The 22,991-nt window shown below is 37.0% G+C and overlaps 2 protein-coding genes across 2 annotated transcripts in view; one reads left to right on the top strand and one right to left on the bottom strand.

The window, feature by feature from the left end:
- cfap45 (cilia and flagella associated protein 45) overlaps nt 1-22,991 on the bottom strand; it is a 239,992-nt gene that overhangs the window by 53,861 nt on the left and 163,140 nt on the right. The window lies entirely within an intron of this gene.
- The window catches only part of LOC103028656 (protein jagged-1b), a 98,290-nt gene that overhangs the window by 71,024 nt on the left and 4,275 nt on the right, over nt 1-22,991 (top strand). The window contains exons 5-13 of the mRNA XM_007251005.4: nt 2,849-2,909; nt 3,079-3,209; nt 5,676-5,795; nt 8,977-9,090; nt 12,560-12,673; nt 16,093-16,206; nt 17,490-17,536; nt 17,760-17,927; nt 20,319-20,469. Coding sequence (XP_007251067.3) covers nt 2,849-2,909; nt 3,079-3,209; nt 5,676-5,795; nt 8,977-9,090; nt 12,560-12,673; nt 16,093-16,206; nt 17,490-17,536; nt 17,760-17,927; nt 20,319-20,469 — 1,020 coding nt within the window. The remainder of the gene's footprint in view (nt 1-2,848; nt 2,910-3,078; nt 3,210-5,675; nt 5,796-8,976; nt 9,091-12,559; nt 12,674-16,092; nt 16,207-17,489; nt 17,537-17,759; nt 17,928-20,318; nt 20,470-22,991) is intronic.

The following is a 22,991-nucleotide window of genomic DNA, read 5'->3' as shown; positions in this document are numbered from 1 at the left end:
TTTTCTACCGAATTCAAGGGTATTAAAAATAGTTTGTTGGAGTATGGCTAATGCCAGGTGTGGGTTAGAGGGGTATTAAAACCCTTCAGTATTAAGCTAGGGTGCGGAGGAACTGTGTTCTCAGCAATGATAGAGAGATGAGTTGGGATGAGTTGGGGATAAAGTGAGGTGGTGCTTCTCCAACATCCTGACTTTATTATCTCTCTTGTCACTATAAAAAATAATTACAGCAATGCTCCACAATTTAGTAGAAAGTCTTTACTGTTACTCAAAAAAAAGCATATGAATGGGAAACTTTACAGCTCTTGAAATAATTAGAGACTACTTCAGTTTCTGAATCAGTTTCTCTGATTTTGCTGTTTATAGGTTTATGTTTGAAAAAGATGAACATTGTTGTTTTATTCTATAAACTACAGACAACATTTCTCCCAAATTCCTAATAAAAATATTGTCATTTAAAGTATTTATTTGCAGAAAATGAGAAATGACTGAAATAACAAAAAAGATATGAAAGATGCAGAGCTTTCAAACTCTCAAATAATGCAAAGAAAACTAGTTCATATTCATAAAGTTTTAAGAGTTCAGAAATCAATATTTGGTGCAATAACCCTGTTTTTTAATCGCAGTTTTCATGCGTCTTGGCATGTGCTCCTCCACCAGTCTTACACACTGCTTTTGGATAATTTTATGCCTTTACTTCTGGTGCAAAAATTCAAGCAGTTCAGCTTGGTTTGATGGCTTGTGATCATCCATCTTCCTCTTGATTATATTCCAGAGGTTTTTAATTTGGTAAACTCAAAAAGAAACTCATCATTTTTAAGTGGTCTCTTATTTTTTTTTTCCATTACTGTATTTCTAAAGATGTGGGTATTTAACCATACTTGATCCACAGTGTTACGTGTGTATGGGAATACATTATAGAAGGCTAATATTGCCACCCACAGTGAACAGTGCAGTGGGTGGTAATGATGGTGACTACTACAGATTAATGGGAGATGACGCTAGTGCCTGTCACACGACATTTGGCAGTAGAAGAAAGTGTGTTGTGTTTGTACAGCATCAACTCTGTGTCACTTTCATTCACATTTTGACTACAGAGCTGCAGTCATGAAGGTTATAAATGTGAAATATCGTGAGTCACTGTGGTGCCCTGGGTGGGACACTGGATGACCTGACCCGTTGGCACGTCACATTGGCATCCGTAGTGTTTTCATGGTATACAGGCCAATTCCGTAGGGAAACACTGATGTTTCGTAAATCAACATTGACACTAAAACACTGACTAATGCTGAGACTTTGAAGTTGCTGCTGATAAACACTGACGTGCCAAATATTGTGGGATGGGACTTTTGCCATGTCCCATAAAAGCTAAACAACACTGGACTGAACAGCCAGGCACTTTGGTCACAAGGTCAGTTTGGCTTTCATAAGACATGCCAAAAATCATGGCACATGATATTACTTCCTGTATCATTACATTTGGCATGAACAGTGCTGTGTGTACAGTCTGCGGAAAAAACGGGAACATGAAACATCCGGTGACGCTTTTGCCGCTTTTGATTTGTTGATAGCAATACAGTAGTGTATGTAAATAAAATATGTATATACACTGACACTTACATAAACTTTTACATATATTTATAGAATGTTTGTGGACACCCCATCTAATATATTTAGCATTTATTTTACATTCAGTTGTAGAATATATTTTTCCATTTTTGGATGATGGATTGAACAGTGCTTCTTAAGCTCGTTCAAAATAAAATATGTTTTTAAAAACATATATGCTTAAAATATGTTTTTATAATCTAACCCTCATTTAAACTTCTCTTTACGTCAACTTTATCTCTGACCTGTCTGATGAGGTCCTTGGTGTTCATGACGCTTTTACTGGGGGTTCTTTATTATTTGTTCAGTGTTTTGTCTGATTCTTTGTTTTGTAAAGCTGCTTTGTGACAAAATCAGTTATAAAAAGCGCTATATAAATATATATATTTTTTTGTATTTTATGCTGTTTTTTCTCTGATGTCTTCAAAGAACAGGTGTTTATAATTATACTGATAGATTATACTAATTTACACACAGCTGGACTCTATTAACTAATTAAGCGATTTTAACAGCAATATATTAAACTGGATTTTTTAGGATTTGCAGAGTAAAGGGGACTGAATACTTTTGCATGTTACAAATTGTTATTTGATTAAAGGCCAAATTTGAATTTACACACTAGCTAAACACTGCTGTTACTTGAATGTGTTTAACATATAGTTGTTAGTAAATTAAAGGTTAGGTTAGGCTACTTTGTCAGTAGCTTTACATTAAATTACTTTACATTATATTAAATTGCATTTGGCAGACGCTTTTGTCCAAAACGACTTTTTAATTTTTTATAACAGTTTATTGTTAGCATAATTTAAGTTAGCATAAATTAGCAATAAATAATCTCAGAATAATAACACACCTACAATAGTAAAACCATAAGAATATGTTAATAAAACATAAATCATAAATATTTTAGAAATTGAATTGACTAAAACTAAACTAAATGTTTATTTTTTAATTACTGAATGACTAAAATATGACTAAAACTATAATACATTTTATCCAAAAGACTAAGACTAAATCAAAAACAACTGTCAAAATTCACACTTGTCTGGTTCTTGTACTGACAAAAGAATAGGACCACCTGAGTCAGAGGATGAATGTGAGCCTATTGGCACCATGCCTAATGATGATGAGTCACAGTCTACACTTGTGTGATGTGGCGCCAATGCTGTTTACACTGTAGATAATTTGAGTTGGCACTAATTTTCTATGTGTGTGTGTTTGTGTGTGTGTGTCCTTGCAGCGGTGTGTAAGCAGGGATGTAACCTGGCCCATGCATCCTGTAGCCTGCCGGGAGAATGCGAGTGAGTCACAGAAAAAATAAAAAACTCAATGTGCCCATACTGCCCTCAGATCCCCACTTTCCTGCCTGAACACTCATTTGCCCCCATCTCTCTCTCTCTCTGTCTCTTTCTCTCTCTCTCTCTCTCTCTCTCTCTCTCTCTCTCTCTCTCTCTCTCACCCGCTGTGCAGGTGTCACTATGGCTGGAAGGGGGATCTGTGTGACGAGTGTGAGACGTTTCCAGGCTGCGATCATGGTACCTGCACCGAACCGTGGAAGTGTGTGTGTGACACCAACTGGGGCGGCCTGCTCTGCGACAAAGGTGAGAAGAGTGTGTGTGTGTGTGTTTGTTTAGGATATATTCTATGACAGTATGTCAGCCATCTCTGGCTCATGCAGAAGTGAGATTTTTATATGTTTGTTTGTTTGTTTGTTTGTTTTTTCACTCATACATAATATTAGATACAATACACTCAATTAAACACCTAGCGTGGATTTTTTTGTTTAGCTCTTTTTTTTTGTGTATTTGTAAAAGAGGACACATGGATGAAAGTTTACACTGATATGCCAAAAGTGTGCTCCACAGTGTCACATATAATACCAGTCAAAACTTTGGACACACCTTAAATTCAAAAACCTGTTATAAAAAAACAGAATAGGTAGAGTTGGTTTGCAGTGAATAACGTTACTTAAATAATGTTCTAATCCATATTATGGCAAGAACTACTTAACTAAGTCAGTCAATCCAAAACATTTCCAGAACTTTGAAAGTATCCTCAAGTGCAGTCGCGAAGACCATCAGAAATGTTATGATGAAACTGGCTCTCATCAGGACCCCACAGGAAAGGAAGAGCAAGATGACTTAATAAATAAATAAATACATAAAATAAATAAATAAAAACATTAAATAAAAAGGTGTCCAAACTGTTGACTGGTACTGTATGTACTAGAAGTACATCATAGAAAGCATCCCCACCCACAGTGTACACAGTTGTGGGTGGTAAAGATTGTGATTGGTGGATTCTGACTAGAATTGTTCACTCAAACAGACAAGCAACTCCACTGGCGTTAATGACATCCCTATTCAATGCTCTTTCTGTGGGACATGCCAAAAGTCATGGGACATGATATTGGTTCTTTTCCAATTTTCTGTAGCCTTCATGCATTTATGGTAAAAATAAAATCTGTTGCTATGCAGAAAAGGAGTGCCCAGCACAAGGGGCCAGTTAGAGGCAGTTAGAGAAGCTGCAAACTGATAGTTTTTGGTTAAAAGAATCTGATTTAGAGATGTGGCTGCTGTGTGTAGAGCCGTGTGATCTACTGGAAATTCTGTATTTTTTTTTTTCAATACTGCACACAGTAAACAGTCTGGAGCTGCAGGTAATGAGAAATTAACATAATCGATTAGTCTGCCTATTAAAATAGAAGATTTATAGGGCTTTTGCTTAATGCTGTTTCACACAAAGCACCACATATTATCCAGGGTACGGTAGCAGATCTCTTTGGGCTCCTCCTACTGAAGCACTCTTATCTGATCACGGCAGATCAGAATTTAGACCCTATACACAATGGATACATTATATTCTTTATTTCTTTTTTATGATCAAGTCTGTTTTATTGTACGTTCAGACTCAAGAACCTTTCACACACAAGATATCGATCTACACTCACAATAAAAGACTAGGATAAATCTAAGGATAATATAAAAGTGCTGCTTGAAAGTTTGTGCACCAAAAAAGATCTACTCCAAGAGCAAGGTGTGTAATAGACAGCGAGGTCTCAAATGACCACAGGGTAACTTCAAAGCAACTGAAGGCCTCTCTCACATGTGTTAATGTCCATGCTAATGTTAATGTCCATCATCAGCCGAACAATGAACAACAATAGTGTACATGGTCAGATTGCAAGGAAAAGTTAATGTTCTGGAATGTCAAATCAAAGTCAAAATTCTGACCTTTATCTAATGTAAAATGTTGTGGAAGAACCTGAAATGAGCAGCTGATGTGAGGAAACCCACCAAGCTCCCAGAGATAAGCTGTTCTGTATAAACTATAAACCCAGAAGTTGTTTGAACTCAAATGATTTAAGTCTGTTTTAAATAAAATTTAATATTTCTAAACAATACTCAACTGTTTTGAGAATATTAACAGCTTCTTTTCCATTGGCTTCTGTCACAATCTATTCGCATCCTGGGTGTGTCCATTTTCTGACACTCACCATCAGTGTGTAGTGATTCCCCCTGGGCTACCTTAAAACTAAATCAACTTCCTCTTTAGTTGTAACAACTTGATGTTTTAATTTATGCTAACTCTAGTTTTCATTCCCTATTACCTAAAACATTGGAGCAAATCGGCTGCCTTAAAAAAGTTAAGTAAACTCAACTTATCCGGTCTTACAGTCTAACTGTTGCATTAGTTACAGTTACAGTTACAGTACAGTTACAGTAATTGGAAACACCTTCTCATGCAGTGTTCTTCTTTATTTCTTATTCTTTTATTTATTTATTTATTTATTTTTATTCTGGTTTGTTTAATTTTGTTTTGCTCACAAAATAATTTCACATGTGGTACTGTACATAACATGCATATGGAGATCTTTGGAGCAGTAATCACAGCAGTACCAAACTGAGGAATGATTGAACCTGAGCCCAAATAAATTCATAAAATCTCCTCATCCACATTCTATACTCAATCCTCTCTCTCTCTCTCTCTCTCTCTCTCTCTCTCTCTCTCTCTCTCTCCCTCTCTCTCTCCCTTTCTCTCTCTCTCTCTCTCTCTCTCTCTCTCAGATCTGAATTACTGTGGAAATCACCAGCCCTGTAAGAACGGTGGCACTTGCATCAACAAAGAACCCAACGAGTATAACTGTGTGTGTCAGGATGGGTATCTTGGCCGCAACTGTGACATCGGTGAGTAAAATCCCTTTCGTTTTTTTAATGTTTCCCTACACATCAGCTTCAACTGACTGTTTACTCGCTGCCTAATATGTGTATCTTACTTTGGATCAGTGGTGGCTCAGTGGTTAATGCATTGGGTGGGGTATTGGTGACGATGATGATTGTGATTAGGGCTGGCCCGAATAGCGTTTTTTGAGCTCCGGATATTCGGCACTGATTCGAAGCGAATATTCGAATATTCGTTTTTAAAAAAAGAGGTAAAAAAAAAAAAAAAAAAAGCAAATCACGGCCCCTTTAATCCACTGAAAAATGTTCAATTTGCTCTGACCGACGAGACATATTCACCCCGGAGTTTTTGGTGTTTTTATCCCGGATTTTTGTGTTTTCACCCCATATTTTTCTGTGTTTTTAGCCCAGATTTCTTTGTGTTTTCATCCCGGAATTTCTGCTGCCCCACACCGAGGCTGCTGCTGCACGGTTTCTCCGCTGCGCAAGCCAGCCCAGTAAATTGCTGTTTGTGTTTTCACACTTAGGCTATTTGCTTAAAAAAACAAACAAAAAAAACGTTTGTTCAGGAAGTATTTTATATTCTTAAACATTGTTAATTATATTAGAGGACAGTCATTGTAAACTGTACTTGGTCTATTTCGGTTAAAGGATTGTGCAGGGCATAGCCGTATTACTGATTTTGTATTTTTGCACTTGGGCTATAAGCTCAATATTAAATATTTCGTTTGCTTAGAAATTATTTTACATTTTTAAACCATTTTAAATTATATTAGATAAGAGGAAATTCGTTCAGACATCATTTTTGTAGGCCAGGCTTTTGTAACCGATTTAGCCCCTACTGTTGCCACATTACCCCTTACGTTTTATTATATAAATCAGTTTCGAAGAGCCTGCATTTTTTTTATCATGTATAATAGAGGTCTGCCCATTCAGAAACCCATTCTTCCACGCTCCCGCGTTTCTGTCTCGTTACCGCTCCGCAAAAAAATTGCTTCTTTTAATCCCGCGCCCGCCCGCCACATACACATTTCTGCCGCTCCCGCCCCACGTTCCTAATATAAATTAAATAAACTACATTTAATGCTTCAAATTTACTTATATTCAGCGCTGAATAGTGTGGTCCCGTTCCTTACCCCAGTCCAAACACCATCGGTGTGTGCGTGTGTGTGTCGGTCCATCCTGCGCGTTGAGAGTTTTCTTTAGGTTTTTTTTTTTTACAATTATTCCAGTTTTCTTAACTATTTATTAATTTGCTCCCGCATCGTCTGGATTAAACTCCCGCTCCAGCCAATAACAGTTCAGTTCTGTCCCGCGCGCAAGATATTCTGACGGGACCCGCGAGAACAGAAGTGGTAAGAGTGAGGTGGAACTCTGGAAAGGAGAAAAAAAACGAATATCCGAATACCAAAATTAAAAACCGAATACCTACTCAACGAACGAATATCCGAATACCCGAATATTCGGGTCCAGCCCTAATTGTGATGTGATCAACTTTGCAGTTTACAAATTGCATTCCTGTAGACTGTAGTTCTTTGGTTTCTCTACATTCTCTACATTATTATCCTCCTTTTACCCTGTTCTTCAACAATCAGGACCCCACAGAGCAGGTATTATTTGGGTGGTGGGTCATGTGTTAATGTATGTGTTGCGCTGGTACCGATAGATAAGATACAGCAGTGCTGCTGGAGTTCTTAAACACCTCAGTATCACTGCTGGTTTTAGAATTGTGCACCATCCAATTAAATTATAAGCCAGCCATCAACATCTTGTAGGCTGCTTCCAGACCTGACAATTTGACAACTGCAATGTTTATCGTGTGAAAGCTAATCCAGCAAGCTATCTACAGAGCCATCTGCTACTCTTACAAACTTTACACACACACACACACACACACACACACACACACACACACAGATGTCATGTAAATTACAATCTTCCAATATAATGTTATGATGTTATAATATTATATTATAAGATTATAACCTCATTACACTATTATCACTGCCCCCTCCCGTAAAATACAGGGAAATACCAGCATAAAAAAATAATAATAATAATGATTTGTATTATGATTAATCACAGAATATTGTTGTGATTAATACAAATCATTTTTAAGTGACACCACTAATAAAAAACACATTTTAATTTTGCCATTGGAACACATATTGTTTTATTTATTTTAAATACCTCTTGTGGGTTACATATATGCGCACATGCTATTTGCACTGTTGATTTTTTTTTACATTTTTGTTTGTTTCAAGTAAAAAAAATACTTAAATGTATTGTTTGGATAAATATATTTAGTAAGCAATTATTACCATTTAAAACGTGTAAGCTAGTACAATATAATCCTTTTACAAACACATTTTTTGTAATAAATCTAATAATCTAATAAAATTAGATTAGATAGATAGATAGATAGATAGATAGATAGATAGATAGATAGATAGATAGATAGATAGATAGATAGATAGATAGATAGATAGATAGATAGAGCAGTGCAGTAGATGTTGCTAATGGTCATTAAATAATTAAATAATTAACAGAGCAATGTGCAATGACATTGGTTATGAAAGTGACTGATGTGACGTAGAAATATAATATAAATATGCATCTGTAACAAATATAGTTTTAAAAAGAGAATGAGAATATGTGAATACCCAATCATGAGTAAAGTGTACTTGAATGTAAGTGAGGTTGGGGAAGTGTTATAAATGTAAATAATTAAGTGGTTGAATAATGTCCATGTGGTTTCAAGGTTGGCAGGTTTGTACTTCCTGTGGGCAGTTTCCTGTTTTACTGATGCTTTCTATTAGATATTGGAACACTGCTGTGAGGATTTGATTGCATGCAACAATACGTTTTAAGTGAGGCCAGAATGTTGGATGGTCACTACTTAATAAATGTGTTGTATGACATCTTTATTAATCACAAGCATGTACAGTGTTCAAAATCAAAGGAGTATGTGTTGAAAGCTAATTATTTTTGGGGAAAAGGAGACTCATCCCATCTGCCCTTCCTAAATCTGTGCCTGTACCCACCCTATTCAGAAGTGCCCTCTATCAAGCTACTGGCTATGTTATGATAAAAGAGGAAAACATTTTCCCAACACTGATGCCAACTCATTTCATAATGCTCTCTCTCTCTCTCTCTCTCTCTCTCTCTATCTCTCTCTCTCTCTCAGTGGAACATGCGTGTCTGTCGTCTCCTTGCGTGAACGGGGCGACGTGTGTGGAGGACCAGACCGGCTTCAGTTGTGCGTGTGCAGATGGCTGGACCGGACCCACCTGTGCAGATGGTACACAGGCTTACACACACACACACACACACCCTCTCCTGTGTACAGTGTAATCAGCAGCACTCAGACGCAACTGACATTTCCACTGCGGACGGTAGATTCCAATCAGGACTTCAGAAAAAGAACACTGATTAATGTGGAAGACAAACAGTCAACAATCACGCACATCACACACACACACACACACACACAACTCACAGGCAGGATATGCAGTGGCACTGATGTAATGTGACTGTCATCAGTGGAAAAAGCGGGTGTGTGAGAAAGTTTCAGCCTGAGAAAAATTTCTGTGCGAATGTGTGTGTGTGTGTGTGTGTGTGTGTGTGTGTGGATGTGTGAGTTCAGGCATTTCACAGCATTTCCTAAAAACTACTTCAGCAAATCTTTTTAATCCCAGTGTTTGTTTGCTTTTAGATAATCAGATATTACCAACTTAATACCTAATAAAACAAATCATATAATTAAATGATATAGATAAATACAATTAAGAGACCACTTCAGTTTTTGAATCAGTTTCTCTAATTTTGCTATTTATAGGTTTGTGTTTTCCTAAAATGAACATTGTTATTATATTCTATTCTATAAACTACAGACAACATTTCTCCCAAATTCCAAATAACTATATAGTCATTTAGAGCATTTCTCTGCAGAAAATGAGAAATGTCTAAAATAACAAAAAATGCAGAGCTTTCAGACCTCAAATAATGCAAAAAAACATGTTTATATTTATAAAGTTTTAAGAGTTCGGAAATCAATATTTGGTGGAATAACCCTGTTTTTTAATCACATTTTTTATGCATCTTGGCATGTTTCCTCCACCAGTCTTACACACTGCTTTTGGATAACTTTATGCCTTTACTCCTGGTGCAAAAATTCAAGCAGTTCAGCTTGGTTTGAAGGCTTGTGATCATCTAGAGCCAGTATTTCGTCCAGTATTTTTTTCCAGAGCTGTATACATATAAAAACAGACGTTTCTCATTCTAACCTCTGATTGGCTGAGACATGATCAAAGCCATAATAAAACACCAGCTACACATAGATGACTGCACATGTCACTTCAGTTTTGTGGTAATGAGGCTATGTAGAACCCTTGTGCAGTTCACACAATTGTCTTTGATTGTAAAGTTGCTTGGCAACCATACGGTGGCGTAGACTTCCTGGCCAATCACACAGAGTATACTATGTGGTACAGTGTCCAAAAATGTGTGGCCACCTCTTTTAGTAAATGTATTCAGCCAATTTTCATCCAACTGACACAGATGTGCAAAGGCACACACACACACACACACTGCTTTTCTAGTCTATGCTGAAAGAAATATACTGCCAATAGAATAGGACTCTCTGGATCAGAGGAAAAAGAAGGGCTAGAGGGTTATTACATCACCAGTATTGAGCAGTAGAGCAGTGGATCTGTGTTCCCTGCAATGATGGAGCTCCATCCAATACTTTTGGGATGAGTTGGGAAGTTTTAGAAGAGATTTGGTGGTGATTATCCAAAATCTTGACCTCACTTATGTTCTTTTTGTTGCTGAATGTAATCATATCCTCACAGAGATCCACTAAAATGTAGTAGAGATATTCCTGAGGTGATAGAGACACCTACTGAAACACAAGCAAGTTAAGCTCTTGCCTGAGCAAATGTACCATTACTTTCGTATACCGTACTGTAGAAGTGTTCGTTGACTTGTAAACACAGTTCTAAATAGTTCTATAAAGAACCATCTACACTGCAAAGAACAAAGCCTTTAAATAGTTCTGTGAGTAGTTTTTGTTTCTGTACTAAAGAAAAATATAAGTATCTACGTGTGGATACACTATGGCAAGCCAAATAAGCCAAAACGTGTGGGAAAGAAACGCCTCCACACGTAAAAAAAATCATGTGTACAGGCAAACTGTAAAACTGTTCGTGTATACAAGTCTTGGCATCTAACATCCAATCAGTAAACGTGCCTATGCATACATTTGCATTGTAATAAGGCAGCCTGACAACACATGATGTCATGCAACTTCTTGTATTTCATATTCATAAGGCGCTTACGTGGGTTAGGGTAGGGTAAGGTCCACGTAACTGAAACATTATAATCATGTGACTATGATGTACCCCCTGTTTCACATCTACCTCTGTACAGGTAAAAAAGCACGTGATGTGCAGACGGCATAAATTTACGCCTCTATGCGTAAAAAGATAACGTCTTTATCTGTCAACGCGTGATTTTTTTACGTGTGGACATGTGATATTTTTACATATGGGGCGTTTCTTTCCCACACGTTTTGCCTTAGTTGGCTTGCCATAATACACACTTCAGTTCCTCTCTCTCTCTCAACCACAGGATCTACATATTAAGTTTGTCAGTACTTTGCCAATAATTATATTACTTGTATTCATAGCTGGATTTCAAGCAGTGAATATAAGTGATCACAAGTATATCAGTATGCATGAGCTGGATTTATGAACTCTCTCATAACTGCTTTAAATTCACTCACACTCAAATTATTACAGTCAGTCGGCTGAACCGCCTCCCGATCCTCGCCTCCTAATCATTTTAATGCATGCTTACGATAACACTCAGCTAGCTCTGAGGGCTCTGTGTGTGTGTGTGTGTGTGTGTGTGTGTGTGTGTGAGAATGTGTGTGTAATAGCTGGAGGTGGACTTATTACATGGATGAGTGGTGTGATGAAACAGCGTGCTTGTGAATAAACAAAATAATAATAAACAAAAGTATTGGGACACCTGTTAATTAATTCACATCTGTGAGTTTACACATCTGTGTCAGCAACTGGTGCATTTGGTATCTGAATTAATTAATTACAATGGGTGTCCACTAATATTTGGACATATAGTGTATTATTTTTATCAAGTCAAGAGTTTAAACATGATAAACTTTGGAAACAGGTTAAGTAAAATGCAATATCCTTATATTTGGCTTATTCTTATAATCGATATTGACTTTATTGAGAATATATAATTTATATAATTTGCCAAAATATGTGTTTTTGTAGCACTTTGTTTGGAAAGTAGATTTAAACATTTTTTAAACTTTGTAGGGAAGATAGAAATTGGGGTATTGCTGTTAGGATATGTTTGCATTCAACTACTTATTCATAAGTTTTCTATTATTTATTAGTTTATTATTATTCATATATTAATATATTCATATTTTTTATGATTTATTTATTTATTAACTTGTATTTTTTTATATGTTTACATTAATATTTTAATATTATTTTAGTAATTTTAATTATTTGAGCTTTATTTTATTTATTTAATTTTAGTTTCATTTCTAAAGTTATTATTTATTTATTTATTAGGTAAAATCTAATTTTATCATTTTTTTAATGTACAAAAATCAGATTTTGACCTTTCCTAATTTGTTTTGTCCTCAGCATTATATAATTATGAATTATGATATCCTATGCATGTGTTTGACGCATATAATATATATATATATATTGATTTGTGTTTTGTAGCGGTGCTGCAGTGTGACGCATCTCCATGTGGGCGCGGTGCCACGTGCCGAGAGACGCCGCAGGGCTTCCAGTGTCTCTGTCCTCCAGGCTGGACCGGCAAGACCTGCCAGATAGGTAAACACACACACACACACACACACACACACATCCGCACGTGCTTATTCTCCACTGGCCGTACTGGTGTCTGTAATTAGCTACATGCCCGCACCTCTCTGATCCTGTATATACCAGCCTGCGCTCCTCCAGACCTGCTGATGCCTGCCTGAGCCTGTCTGTACCTGTCTGTACCTGTCCTCACCTGCTCGTCTCCGTCCGTACCTGCTCCTCACATCACAGTGTAGAAGGAATTACAGCTAAGAAACCTCAAGCTAATTTGAGTTCAATCTTTTTTGGTCTGCTCAGCTTCAATTAATTTATTAATAAACATCTATTTCTGCATGTAAGGTCTGTAAAACTTCAAACAGGCAAAGGTGACAAAAGTACAGAAATTCATTCCTCAGGTAGAAATATAATTAATAGGGTTTTTAATACTTGTATTAACGTATCAACTCTTTTATTACTCAAGTAAAAGTGTAAATGTTCTGTTTTCAAAACTACTTAAAGTATAATAGTAAAAGTAATGTAAAGATAAAAAGTGTGGGTGGCTCAGCAAACCAATCACAGCTGCTGCTGTCTGTGCTGTGATGTGTATTTACATTTTTGTAAATAATTATGAGGAAAAAAAACATGGAGAACACATAGAACCGATAGAGATTCAGTCATAGTTTGCCAATAGTACAGAGGTCTGAAGAGACTCATGTAAGATCATACAGAAGTGAAATTGTTGGGTTTTTGGTAGAACCAGCTGCAGTACTCACATACTGTTCTATATTTTACTGCATAACATAATTAATTTATAATTCAGAGCAAAACATAATTGACCTCAATTGCTTATAAAACATTTTAAAATTCACGTGCTGTTTCAGTCATATGTTTTAACTTGAATGAATTTAATGAAAAGTATACAGCTCTGGAAAAAAATTGCCCAAATTTCAAATAAAAATATTGTTATTTAGAGCATTTATTTGCATAACATGGGAAATGGCTGAAATAACAAAAAAACATGCAGAGCTTTCAGACCTCAAATATTGCAAAGAAAGGTTTTAAGAGTGCCAAAATCAATATTTGGTGGAACAACCCTGGTTTTTAATCACAGTTTTCATACATCTTGGCATGTTCTCCTCCAGCAGTCTTACACACTGCTTTTGGATAACTTTATGTCACTCCTTGTGCAAAGATTTAGGCAGTTCAGCTTGGTTTGATGGCTTGTGATCATCCATCTTCTTCTTGATTATATTCCAGAGGTTTTCAATTTGGTAAAATCAAAGAAACTTATCATTTTTAAGTGGTCTCTAATTTTTTGGGAGCTGTGTATTGTAAAAATCTTGTCTTGTCTTGTGAACCCAATGTCTTGTCTCATCTCTTCTTGTGAGATGAGTGTCTCATCCCACCCCTAGTGGAACCATGTATTGTGGTTGGACAGCACACTCCTGTGATGAAACCTTGCTCCGACTTCACAAAGACAAATTACGTCTAAAGATGCTGGCGGGGGAGTTCTGCGTTGTCACTTTGACACACGAGCACATCTCAGGCCGTGATACACTCTCGGGGAACAGGCTCTGAAGTGGGCACGGGGGGGGGGGGGGCAGCCGAGTGTGAAACAGATTCTCCCATGACTGAACATGCCTCGGAGTCTGCCCTGTCCAAATAACTCCGACCCCCCACTTTAATCATTAAACAAACAGTCAACACACCCGCCATCAGCTCGTCTGATCCAGGTTAACTGATAGGGACCGCTGGAACAGGAACACCTGTGTCGTGGGAAAATTATGCTAAGTGCACCTTGGGCTGACACAAAGTCATTCATTTAATATAGAGATAATTAATGGACCTGTTTGTAAGTTAACATATTCATTAAATGCTCTGAATAGCTTGTGACAGATTTAATGAGAAAAGTACAGCAAGGAGACGGGATGTACAGTATCTTTAGTTTTGAATTTAACATTGGCAGGAGGCTTTTGGTGGACTGTTCTCAGTACAGCAGTGAGAATGAGGTGTTTAAAAACTCCAGCAGCACTGCTGCTGTGTCTAATCTACTAATACCAACACAACACACACTATCACCTCATACACCACCTCCATGCCAATCAGTGTCACCGCAGTGCTGAGAATGAATGACCCACTTCTCCCAACCCACAACTTTACCAAACAGTGTTTTTTTAAGTATTTTTTATTTTCATCTGCACAAATAGCAGCACAAAAAACCACTGCAGCAAGCTGGTGCACCGTTATGCCCAGTAGTGTAGTGTGTGCTCTGTGTTGGTTTAGATTCTATAAAAAAATAGCAAAAACAGTTTTGTAGTGTAATTGTTATGTTCAGTCTGTATATAATATGCTCAGACTTTAAAAATTTTGTATAGTGTATCAAAAACTTAAGTTTTTACTCGCCTGTACATCTTTGTTACTGGAATGTGACAATACGCTTTGATTTGAATAAATTAGGTGCGGTTGTATAGTAAACAGTTAATTTTCGGGACATGATAAAAGCAGTACATTCAAAATAGACCTTTTTGACTTTTTTGTCAGTATACTATATCAATATTTAAAAGGTGTGGCTCACTCAGTAAGATAAGGACTAGCATTTTGCAATTGAAATATTGATAACTGACTAGCTTCCAGTCATTATTAGCCATGTTAAGCTAAACTAATCCTTTCTCACACTTGTAGTTTGTTTCTCTGGTCAGAATCAGTTGATGAGTTACTTTCTCCTGATGTTGGTTTGTTTTCAAACAGACGCAAACCTAAATGCATTAAAATGCTCCCTAACAATCCACATGAGCACAGTGCATCTTCTGATCTTCTGGTCAGAGCTGTCTGTTGTTGGAGCAAGAAAGTTCTGTGTTACAGACCAATTGACACACTGCACCCATTATCTGGATAATTAATCAGGTTAAACTGCACCTGAACAGCAGTTTAGCTTAAACTTGAAGATCATGTTTGATGCTTGGGTCGAATCGAGGACGGATCACGTTCTCACCACAAACAAACTGCTCTGGTGTGATACTGGTGTGAAAACCCTCTAAAGTGACTGAAGATTTTAGGCATTGTAGAATCACTAAGACAGTACAGTGGATACAGTGGTGGTGTGTAATTACTTTGTATCACTATAGGGGCGTTATCAAAGCACAGCCTGGCCATTTCTTTAGTCAAACTCAGCATTCCTTTAGTCAAGCTCAGCATTCAAAGCAGAGGACAGTTACCAGGTGCAGCTGGAGTTAGAGCAGAAAAATCTGTAAAAAAATATTACTATAAAATGTATTATTTATTATAAAAAATATTATTATGAAATGTATGTAAGAATGTTCTAATCTAGTGCAAGTTACTTAATGCTGAGTATTGGTCTATCCAATCCGATCTCTCTGTTACATGCATCCCATTTCCACCCAGCCCTGATAATAATACACCTCCTCTGATCTGCTTCTGATCCTTTACAGATATGAATGAGTGTGATACAGGCATCTGTGTCAATGCTCGCTCCTGCCGAAACCTGATTGGTGGATACCTCTGCGACTGCCTGCCTGGATGGGTGGGGCCAAACTGTGATATAAGTGAGTATGGGATCGATGCAGTTTTACACATGCAGCAATCATACTAATATGTTCAATTATACTGAAAGTGTTAAGCTGAATACAGTCTTTATAGTGCACATGCATAGTGCACATGCATTGCACAAGTTAACTTTTAACTTAATTTCTAACCATAAATTACTCTTGTCTCAATTTTTTTATGTAATGCAGGCCTAAAAAAGCAGGAATGAATGTATAATCACAAATTAAATGAAGTTGAGCAGACAAAACATGAAATATATTGGGTTGGTACTGTCTGAAATGAAATAAAAGTCAAAATAAATGTAAAAAGAAATCACATTTTTATTCATTTTCATAGTGAAAATGTACTGAGTCTGTAGGTGGTCTGGTTGCTATAGATTTAAAGTCTTGCTTTAGCCTATATAAATTTGCGTTTTCTTAGCAAATATTAGCATGTGTGCTCCAGTTCTAGAATTACATATAGGGCCTAGATAGCGCTGCTTAGTTTAGCTCCTATATATGTTTGGCTAAATTAGAGAAATGTTGTGTATTTTGTCTGACATTTGTTCTGAAACTGATACATAGCCAATTGATTGTTCTATCTCTACATTAAAAAAAACCTCAGCCAGCTAGGGGCTCAGAGTGATTCAGCGGGCTAAGCGCTGCCACTAATATCGGGAGATTGCTGTTCATGTACGAATCCTATTCATGTAGCTTGCCATCAGCTGCCGGAGCCCTGAGAGAGCACAATTGTCTTTGCTCTTTCTTTGGGTGGGTAGATGGTGCTCTTTCCTCTCATCACTCCAAATGGTGATGTTGATCAGCAAAAGCCTGCGTCTGTGAGCTGATGTATCAGAACCGAGTCACTGCGCTTTCCTTCAAGTGCGCTGTGATGCTACTCGTCAATGCTGCATCAGCAACAGTTCGAAAAAAGAGGAGGTGGCTCTGACTTCAAATGTATTGGAGGAGGCATGTGCTAGTCTTCACCCTCCTTGTGTTGGGGCATCATTGTGAACTGGGGTGAAAATGGGATAAAAATATGAAATAAATAAAACAACCTCAGCCAGCTAAAGCCTGATATTAATAAAACTTTGTGATCATTTGGAGACTTTCTGAGCTTAGCGCCTAGATAATCCTGTGTTATTTAAAAATGCCAACTGCATGTCTTTATTAATAAACCCATTATTTAGCCAGCACCTTTCAATTCTTTCATTTTGTTTTATCCACTGTGTTGCTGAAGCTCTTTGCTGTGCTGTTTAAACACTACTGCCTATTGATTGTGTTAAATATCATCAACTCTACAGGGAACAGCAGCTGCCAGGGTTCCTGTCTCAACGGGGGGCGCTGTGAGGTACGACATTCACTTTTCACTTTTTAAATAGTCGCAGTTCACATCCCAGATCACTCCAGCACTAGTGCTAGTGTGCTGAATGCAAATAAAGGACTTGACTATGGAGAAGAATAGAATTAAAGCGAAGTTGCTTTAAGCTATAGGCCTATACTCTTTTTTTGTTTCTTTTCTCTGTGTCTAACTCAGGGTATTTTTTTTATTTATTTTTGGTTTTAAATTGCAGGGTTCACTCTGTGTGTGCTTGCCGGGTTTTACTGGTAAACACTGCCATACAGCAGTGGGGGCATGTGAGAGCGCCCCCTGTCTGCATGGAGGACAGTGTGTGGAGCAGAAGGGTGTCAGGAGCATGGTCTGTAACTGTCCAATGGGATACACTGGAACTTACTGTGAGGTGAGGCTTTTTACTTAAAACTCTGGATTCCACCATTTAATATTTAGTATTTGTTAATATAAGCAGTTTTTTTATACATGATCAATCTGCACAGTGCATAGGAAAGATGCATTTAAATGCAGTAAAACTGCTCCAGTCCACGTAGAATATACTTGGCCTACTGATTTCTTCCAATCCTGTACCGATTAAAATGCTTACAGCAAAATATGAGGAGGAAATGGCAATTACGGGGAACAGTGGAAGTTAAAGGAAGATCTAAAAGAAAAAGTAACTATTGTATGCTGGTAAGAAAGGCAAAGCAGATCTACGTAGATTTAAAAGGCACTAATTGTTGTACTAGTTGTTCCTAATGACAGTACTTGACCTTTATAACAAGTTCTATTAAAAGTACTGTATATAATTATTAAGAAAAACGGTTGACTATTGATATTTGAACTCAACAGCAAAACAATCACACCAGTACAGAGAGCTAGTGAACATAAGGGTATGCAAAAAAAATGTATTGTATAAATAATTTACTATAACAAAGGTTTTTCTTACTTTTTTCGCTAAAAAAAAAAAGTAGAATATTCAAAATATTTCCTTTGGCCTAGATTAGGTGGGTGGATGTCTGTGGGGAGATGGGAATTCAGGTCCAAAGAATTTTCAAAGAAATGTTGTTTTTTTGTACTCAAAACGTCATGTTGTTCAGGTCAGGTCAGGTTCAGATAAGATCTGAGCAGCCTGGGGTCTCTCTTCATATTCTTTAACTCATTCTGTTTTTAGAGTTCAGAACATGATTTCAATTAAAGCTCTAGTCTGTGTTCCCCAAAGAGCCAGTTTAATGACACTGCAGTTCCACTTGTTTTGTTTAGTAAATTACGGAACTGAAAGTTTTAAACAACCTTTTTAAAATAACATTATTTTTGTTTTCCATGTTGATCTAACACAGTGTATCAAAACAACTGATCAAACTAATCAGGTCATTAACAGCCCATTTTTATTATTCTTTGCCCATAGAATCAAATTTAGCACACTGTTGTATTAAAGTGTATAATAGCTACACACTCATAAAAAAATGATTATAGCCATTTATTAATACTGCTAAATAGGTCCACAGTGCAGACATTCGTAAATAAGACTTGCAGGTTGTGGGAAGGGATTTTTCAGTACATTTACAGCAGTAGAGCAGTCTGAATTTGATTTATTTAAGCATATCATCTTAACTATATTATGGAATTATTGTACAATACTGGTTTCTGAGCTAAAAACAAAAAAACACTGTTGTATAGAGGTTTTTCCTACTGTTGACTAATATGTATAAAAATAAGTTTTGTCAATCGATTAAAAAAAATCTAATTAATCTCGATTAATCACACTTTTTCATTCTTAAGACTAAGCTTTTGAAACGGGTATTTCCATGTGAATTAAACAATCAGTGTTAGATTTGTATTATTGTTGCCAAACCCTTAAAATAATTAAAATTACTAAATCATGCTTAAATGATTGGATAAATGCTGGTACTTAACTGTATTTTTGGGAGAAGGACAGTGATGAAAATGTATTGTGATATTTACAGCCTTTTTATACTGTATTGTAATATCTCAGGGTAGTTTTGATGCTTTTTAATCTAATCTATCTTGTAATCTGTTTTTAAGTTACTGAGTTTAACTGAGAGTTTTAATAAAGACAATAAACCCTAGTATAGCTTGAAGTCAGGAAATGTGTCATTAGCTGTTTGTTTGTGTATGCATGCCCACACGAGTGAGAGAGAAAGAAAAAGAGTGAGAAAAAGAGAGAGAAAGAGAGCATGAACTTAAAAAAAAACTAATGAACTCAACAGTAAGAGTTGCTGTGTTTTATTGCTAAATAAAATGTGCCACCAGCCTCAATCAATTTTGTAACGTGGTTAATCTGAGGAAAGAAATACATTAAAGTTCCCAGACACTACAAAAGGGCACAAGCTCCCAGATAGCTTAATTCACCATATAGAAAAAAATGGCATTTCTAAATACAAACTGTGTACACGCACAAAAATAGTATTCATTTATAAATATTGTATTTGAAGCAGTATTAATTAAAAGTTCTGCTCTTTAAAAAGGTATGATTGCATTATTATGTATATGATTTACTATACATTGTCAGTAAAATAAAAGTATCTTAAAATTACAATAATATTGTCCATCTCAACAATTTCTCCTTCAAAAGGTTGCAATCATGACAGGCTTTAAATTAAATTAACATTGATTTGTTAAAATATTCTTTTATCAGCTGCCAATACCAGTACCAGTAGTCTTCCAGGTCCTAGATCTTTTATTTATTTATAGATGAACATTTTATTATGGGTGGTGCTGAATTTGAATAGTTTTGATGTGTTTTGAACATCTACATTTTCCCACTCTTCTCCCACAGGTCGTGGTGGATATGTGTAATCCAAACCCCTGCCAGAAGGGGGTGCCGTGTCGGAGCACAGAAGGAGGGTACATGTGCGCGTGCCCTGAAGGTTACTACGGAAATGACTGCATGAGCCTGAAGGACCTGTGCCATGGGCCGCATTGCCAAGGTATATAAAACACATATTTACAGTACTTTTTACTGTTTATAATACTAAATGGGGGAAGCTTAATAAATAGTATATATTAATTGCTGGATTGGGATAGTGTGAGTTTGTAATGCTATTCGGAAGAAAGATAAAAGTTACGAGGAACAATAAATGATTCAAAATAAATGATTCTTCAATGCAAGCACTTGGGATGGCAGCAGCATGTGGACGAGCATTGTCCTGTGGGAATAGAACACTAGAAAAGTAGGTTCACAGGGTGCAGGATATCATTATCATAGCATTAAGATGTCAAAGTGCATGTAATGAAGACCAAAGGTGATCTGGCATCACATGAAATTGCTTTCTTATACTATGAAACCAGGCTTTCTGGACATGGACATCATTAGTCACTCCAGTCACAATCTGGCACAACTACCCATTAAGTTTAACTTCTCTCATTTGATTCCTTCTGGGTGCAACTATTTTTATTTGATGATGAATGTATTTAAGATGGGTCCCACAATCTCTTACACCGCCACTGCTAGCACTTACTGCAGGAAGACAGAGCTGGGCATCTCAGGCTTTAAAAAAACAGCTCTAATAGGATAAGAAATCTAGGGGGCGTTTTACTGTGTGTAATATATCACGCCGGTCTGACATTAAATCAGATAGGCTGTGAGAATCTGCAGCTTAGGATCGATGCAAATCAGCCCCGTCTCAGCCAGTTCCTATTTTTCTTACGACCTTTCGGTCCTGCTGTTTGCAGGTCTGCATGCATAAGTCAACTTCTAGCCATTTGTTTGCATCAGGTAAAACAATCTCTGTGTCTAAAACTAAAACCTGTTATCTAAACCTGTTTAATGGGCCAAAATAGCTTTAAAATCTCTTATGCCGAATTGTCTAAAAAGCTAATATCATGTTCCAGGATTTTTGCCATGTTTGCCAAGCTAGAAAATGCTGCACTGATCTGTGGGATATGTGGAATGCTGGTCACCATCATTACTATCCACTTCGCTCACTGTTCACTGTGGGTGGTAAAATTAGCCTTCTATGATGTATTTCCTGTAAACATGAGACACTGTGGATGGAGGAATTTTAAATACCCCCACAAAACTTTAAAAATGGAACGTCTCATCCATCTGCACCCACTATCAGTAGCAGAGCCTCATCTTAGCAATGACTTTATTACTCTACTTCACCTGTCACCTGACTAAAGCTGTTTCCATGTGGGTCAGCCAGACCTCTTCCAGTTTTTCGAAGGTGTAGGAAATCGTATTCACCGCTCTCTAGACTCATCTGTAATTTCTCTAAAGAAAAAACTTAAACTCTTAATAGGTACAGATAGGGGTGTAAAGTATGTGTATTCTTTATGAACCGTCACGGTACGGGGGTCACGGTTCGGTACGTGTAAACGCATGCAGAATAAGCGGTACGCGCGCGCGCCCTCTCTCACGCGCGCGCTGCGCCTTCATTTTCCCGCGTGCGCGTCCTCTCTCTCGCGCGCGCTGCGCCCTCTTTCTCTCTCACACGCGCTCTGCGCCTTCATTTTCCCGCGTGCGCGTCCTCTCTCTCGCGCGCGCTGCGCCCTCTTTCTCTCTCACGCGCGCGCTGCGTCCTTTTTCTGCCTCACGCGCGCGCTGCGCCCTTTTTTTTTTCGCGTGCGCGCCCATCAGTAATGCTGTTGTTTTGGTTCCTAATAAAGCGCCACAATCAGTTAATAAAAGAGCAAAACATGATTATAATTAAGAATCATTGTTGTGAGGTTAATAAAGCTGAGGTTATACAGAATGCCGAGCCTCCTTATTTTGTTCCAAACGTACCAAACAATTTTCTTTAACGTTACACCACTAGTTACAGAATGTCTTTTGTCTAGTTAGTTATTATGATAAAAGTCTGAATGTGTAAATGTGGCAGTAGAGAGTTCAGGAACACAATCTGTTCTCAACTGTACTGTTACTACAGAAAAAACCTTTGTAAATTGACATTTTTTAAAATCCCTTTCCAGATTATTTTCTTTGCTACTTAAGTAAGATGTTAACCAATTAATTGTTTCCAAAAAAGACCCCCTTACCTTTTAATCTTATGAAACTTCTTTTCTAATTTACATTTTTTGACAATAGTAAAATGTGTTTTTTTTTCAGTTTTAATTCATTTGTTGTCCTTAAAGGCCCTAAACTGCAAAATTTTGTAGATTAGTATTTGTTCCGGTTATTGAGTGGCCCTGAAAAGCATAAATGGCAAAAATAAAGGGAAAATTTTCATGTTCTAAAACTTTTGACCGGTAGTGTATGTTCCTGCACATAAGGCGTTCAACATATGCATTTTTCATCAAGACAATGTAAAACCACATGTTGCATACTGTTTTTAGTAATGGCTGGTTATTTATCCATAAAATGTAAAAATTGGGGCTGTCAGTTGAAGTTAGATCTTGTTAAGTGAGTTTGATGAGCAATTCATCTTCAGTTGACTATACAGGTTCGTACTGGAAAATGCTTGAATTTTAACATTCTGTTTTCCAGGCTTGGAAGTGCTGGAATTTTAGA

Source organism: Astyanax mexicanus, chromosome 9, assembly GCF_023375975.1.
Source record: "Astyanax mexicanus isolate ESR-SI-001 chromosome 9, AstMex3_surface, whole genome shotgun sequence".
Lineage (NCBI taxonomy): Eukaryota > Metazoa > Chordata > Actinopteri > Characiformes > Acestrorhamphidae > Astyanax > Astyanax mexicanus.
Note: the sequence above shows the minus strand (reverse complement) of the source record. Positions and strands in the feature narration are given on the sequence as shown.